The 5,558-nt window shown below is 39.4% G+C and overlaps 1 protein-coding gene across 1 annotated transcript in view; it reads right to left on the bottom strand.

Annotated features, from left to right (window-relative positions):
* Positions 1-479: 479 nt before the first annotated feature.
* CRK (v-crk avian sarcoma virus CT10 oncogene homolog) overlaps positions 480-5,558 on the bottom strand; it is a gene marked incomplete at its 5' end in the record, with an annotated part of 12,496 nt that continues 7,417 nt past the window's right edge. The window contains one exon of the mRNA XM_009993307.1: positions 480-1,138. Coding sequence (XP_009991609.1) covers positions 1,001-1,138 — 138 coding nt within the window. The remainder of the gene's footprint in view (positions 1,139-5,558) is intronic.

The raw sequence follows: 5,558 nt of genomic DNA, 5'->3' as shown, positions 1-5,558 counted from the left end.
AAGAGAGTCTCCAGAGTAACTTTAAAAGTAGTATTTGGTTTGTCAGTTCACCATATTTGACACTGATCTGCACTGTACAACAGGAGTGCTGAAGAATTCCAGAAAAACTGGCCCTATATAGTTTAATTTTATTGGAAAGCAATGTCAATATTTTAGTATATTTAGTGAATCAAATACTGCTTTAAAGCTATGCATTAAAGTGCTATGCACGTATTTTTCAGCACTGATATGAATGTTTAGACTTCCATAAACCTTACACTTGTGGATTAAAAAAAAATATATATATTGGTGTGTTAATAGAAATTTTAATTTAAAATCAGCTGCTATGTTTGAAGCATCAACAGTACTGAATAAATCAATCTAGTGTCCACAAACTTCTAGAATTCCAAGGTTGATTTGATCTGCCATTTACCATGACCATGGTAACACCTGTAAATCATCAGGCTGTCCCAGGGGGCTCTGCCCAGATCTGCACTGAGCACAGTTACTGACCATGCCAAGTATGATAGAGCCTTTCTAGGACAGGGAATTCAGGATGGGAAAAAAAAAAATATAGAGAAAGCTCCAGGATAAAACTGTGAAACATCTTATTATATATTGAATTGTCTAAGGTTGATGTTCATTGCCTGAGGAAGAAGCAACATAAGCAATAGGACAGGAGAGAGCTAGAAATGTTATTGTAACAGCTACATTACTGCTTTCTCCAACTGCTGCTGCTGGCAAGGTCCAGTCTGCTGTGCACATGGACATAAGCAGGCATTACAACCTATAATCATCTACTAGTTCTGCCACTTGACTCACAAGTTATCTACTGTCGTACCCTGAATTACATGACCCTTGATTAAGGAATGGTGGTGCTCAGTCCCAGGGGTTTGCAGGTTATCAGAATGCTTGTACAAGCCATACCGCTTTCAGCTTCTGTCGGAACAGTCTTGATGGCATCTGCAATAAAAACAAGTTGAAATTGTTCCCATCTGTAAGAGCAACTGTTGAGCCACACTCAGCTGAAGTCCTCATCAGGATTCTGTTGATCCAGCAGACGGACATGTGTGAATGGGAAGTGACCACGTCTGCCATTACATTCTCCTTCCCACTGACCACTCACGTTAATCTTTGTGACCTTCACCAGCTCACCGACCTGCAGGATAAGAAATAAAGAAGTGTTACAGTTCCTAAAAACACACAGGATGAGCTGCTACCCCTCCCCTTCAGTGTCACATCACCCAAGAGTACCAGATACACTACCATAAAAAGTAGATTCAAGTTGTGACCATTTTTGATACACGGGCCTATCACCCAACAGTATTCACTCCTGAAGAAAGCACAGAGAGAAAACAGCATACCTGGATGAGGTGAGAAATACCTAAACTGAAGAGCCTGCAATCCAACACCAATCTTTCAGAGCCCTCTTGGGACTTGATGTCAGCTGCTGTCACAATAAATACCTCACTGAACTGCAAGGCTTGCACACTGTCCTACAGCATCAGCCACCTCGGCAGGGGAGGGGGCATTGCAAAAGCACAATGCAAACACTCATCTGCAAGCTAAGCAGCTCCTTCCTTTCAAAATTCCACTAATTGCTTTTCAGGCAGCATTGAAAAAGTTCTGGGTAAGTAGGGGAGATATGTATCTCCACAGATTATAAAACACTGGGAGAATACGTGCAGGAGTAAGTAGTGCCACAAGGCTGCTCTGTTCTTCCCATAAGCATCCACAACTAGTCACTACCAGAGACAAAGCCAAATTATCTTTAAGTCTACTCCATCGTGGATTTCTCATATAAAGAAAACCCATGGGTATAGCAAAGACCATTGATATCCTCTTATACTCAAATTGTCTGGCTAGAAAAATATGGGAATCGTTACCATGGACAAATAAAACAATATGATCTAGCTTAAAAGTACCCAGTTCTAATGCACTACACTAAATAAAAGCACAGTAATTTATCTCATATTCTAATCTCCACCTCATGTTCACATAAGCAATTCTAAAGGCATTGTCTCCCCTTGACAAAGGTGGAAAGCTGCACAGCAGTCATTTTCCCAAGGCTGTGCAGCCACATAGTTCAAGTCAGAGCCACAAGTCCAGGTCTTATCAGTCCCCATCTCTGTCCTACCTTGAAGGGTACTTTCATTAAGTAGCACTTATACAACCCAAGAAAGCACAATTTACATTGTAAAGACAGTCACTGGAAAGCTAATAAATGCAGCAGTGAAAAACTGTCTACCCATTTCTACCCCGTGTAGAATTTTCTCAATAATCTTGTTTACAAGTAACTTTAAATGGTTTTCAGTTTTTTCCTGGCTCACAGAGGGGGAATGCTTTGAGACAGATATGTCCTCTTTTCTTTCACCAACACTGTAAATAAACCCTCAAGGCATGGCCACAAGCATTGCTGCATTTCATCCAGAAACTCATTGAATATACAGTTCCTAGTTTACACAGATGCTTCTCACTGTGTTCCAAATTAATCCAAAACAAAATCTCATTATTCTCACTTTCCAGGCAGTGAATAAAGAACAAGGAAAACAATTCAAGATGTTCCCAATCTCCTGTTACCTTTACAAGTTTTAATCACTTGCAATCTCTTGCCATAACAGCTTTTAGCAGTTCACAAATACAAACCACTACATGGACATTTAATTAAGCTTCCCATACCTCTAATGAATACTTATCTGGCAATGAGAGGCACGCTTGGGACACTGTAGCTTTACTTTTAAGTTTTGTAGTGATTAGTGTAGACATTTTAATTAATTATTTTTTGAAGAAAATCCTCTTATGTATTTGCTACAGGCAAAAAGGAAGCCTTCCTCCACTAGTGAGTGCTTGGTTCAGCTCTTTAGCAATTTAATAATGTAGTATGTAAAATTCTGCTACTGCTAATAATCACTGGGGGGTTGTACCAATATAAATACTTTCTTGACCAAAACAAAACAAAACATCAGCTATAATTTAACAAGGCTAAGATTAAATGTGACAATACTAGAAGCATAAAATCTTACTTCCTAATCAAAACCAGTACAAGAACACTCCCCTAGATAACTTCCGACTGCTTCACACCTGGCTATAATCTAGTGATCAGCCTCCAACAGAAAAGTCTATCACCTCCAACCCACTAGGAAAGATAAAGCACAAGTTGCACTTAAGCTTCTTATCTGTACAGTATTTGTCTTAGACTGCTGCCCTCTGTGCTCTTCCTGAGTGTCACCCACTACTTTATGTTGGTATAGACCTTATCTTGGATACCTTATGGCAAACTCACGGCAAAGGGTGGGTTCACCAGGGTCATGAGAGTTAGAATGTGTGGGCACTCCCTCACTCGCAGAAGCATCCTGGAGCTGTTTGTTTGTTGCAGCCAAGGGACACCTATTTATAAATCCTCCTTACTGTAACAAGCTACACTCAAAATTTGCATTTCAATAATTGTTAGAAGAGGAAGGACCTCTGAGCTTAAATGTTCCTTTTTAACCACGATGGTAATTTCATTTAGCAGCCACTCTCTCTCCCCCATGCAGTCTTTCATTCACATTTCATTTATACATATCTGTAAACCTATCAAAGCAGGACTGACTTTAAGCAAGCATGTGTCATTTCACAAATGCCAGCTTAATAAAATGGCTCCATTCATTCTTTAATACATTACAGATCTTTCTAGATCTGCTTTGAAACACTGCATATTAAACTGCAGTTCAAATAATCTCCTGCAGACAATACAGAGAACCTTTAAAAAAAAAGTACTTACTACAAGTGCTGGAATTTTAAAACATTTGGACTACAAGTGGACTCTGAATTCTCCTCACTTTTAATGTTGACTTATGGTATCATTAGCCTCATTGTGCATCATCCCACCAAGCACAGCACCTCAAGAACAACAACACTGTACCCTGCTATAAAGCCAGATTTGTCTCAGTCTTCATCAGAAGTTTTAAAACTAAATGTATCCCATATGCTTCAAAGCAAAACTGAAGGTTCATGTGAAGACTTCTGTCTGCTGTGGTTTTACTCCAAGTACTCCTCTTTGGTGAGGTCAAAATGGCAGAGTTCTGCTACTGTTACAAAGAAAAAAAATAAATTGATCGATCTCAAAGTCATTCACCACACAGATCTTCCCTTTTTCTGCTCTCTTTTCTCTTAATTACTACAGACTGTCAATTCTTTGAATAGGTCCAGTTACAAGCAAAATAATAGCTCTCTCTCCTGCTGAACCTTTTTTCCATAATACAGCATAGCCTTTATTAGATCATCATTTGCTTTGATCCTCCTTCCTTCTTCAAAACCACCACATCCATTTTTAAATAATAGAATGGATAAGATACTCTGTTTGGAGTTTGGGAAAACAATGGTTAATGTTAAGGATCTATTTTCCTAGGAGAAAAAGTGGGATCCACCTCCACCCAGGAATCTTGCCAGATTTAAGGATAAGAGTTTTCATTTGGAAAGAATCCCACTTTCTGTATTTATAGTTTTTAAGAGGTCTGGGCAAAAACAGACTGATAAGATTGACTTAACGCTTTCTGCTAAGTTATCTAAGAAAGAGATCTCTACATCAACAGAGAAGGAACACCATGAAGTGAAAGGGAATGTGAAAAAAGACAACAAGAAATGGTACTTTAATAGACAGGATGAAGAAATACTTGAAGAAAGTGAAGTGCATTTTTTTTCCTGTACAGACACTGAAAGCAAGTCAGTGACATTGTGATTCAAAACTAGAAAAGCTGCAAGGAAGCAGGGAAGGCCTTTGCAGTGATAGATGGCTCACATTTTAAAACTAAACTGCCCCATCCTATATACAGGGTAAAGAACCACCACTAGTATGGCCTTTCTTAAATGTAGAGCTGTACTGAGACAGGTATACATCATCCCAACCAAGAGGTCCAGCATGCCAACTAGTAAGCATTTCAGTAGGTTCACAAGGCCTCCAAACACTTCTGTTCTAATACAAAAGTAGAAAGACACTGTAAATCTCTACACAGATGGACAGAGCCCACACAATTCTCAGTTCCCCCCTCCCAAACCCTTCAGCTATCTAGCCTATTGCCAGGAGTTGGTAAAGGACACCAGCAGTGCAAGTTAGGTCAGGACTGAGATGTTCTCTATGAAACTACCCTTGGTAAAGCACAGTGTACTTGACAGATCACGTGAGCTTTAGTGAAGAGGACTGAATTAAAAGACCAGCCATGGCACTCACAAACTGTTCTTTAGCATGTAAAGGATTTTGCTTTCCCTCCAAGTTGTTACAATGACCTAGATTATCAGCATTTTCTCACTGTTTCACTCCGTGCTACCAAACTGCCAGCTGGGCAGTACTGTGGAGTTCTGCTTTAAGTGACATAAAATGTAAAGCTTAAGACAACACTGGTAGCACGCTAATAAATAAAAGCTTACTAACAAAATCCAGAAGGAAAACAAAAAGTTTTTTATAACTATGCCACAACAATCTCCAGTGGCTCAAAGAAAATCTAACATCTGGTAATTGCAATAGTTCACAGCGACATTCAGGAATATTGTCAAACTCTAGGAGGTGGCTGGGTAGAGAGAGTGAGAAAAAGAGGGAAAGA

Source organism: Chaetura pelagica, unplaced genomic scaffold, assembly GCF_000747805.2.
Source record: "Chaetura pelagica isolate M959 unplaced genomic scaffold, ChaPel_1.0 scaffold193, whole genome shotgun sequence".
Classification (NCBI taxonomy): domain Eukaryota; kingdom Metazoa; phylum Chordata; class Aves; order Apodiformes; family Apodidae; genus Chaetura; species Chaetura pelagica.
Note: the sequence above shows the minus strand (reverse complement) of the source record. Positions and strands in the feature narration are given on the sequence as shown.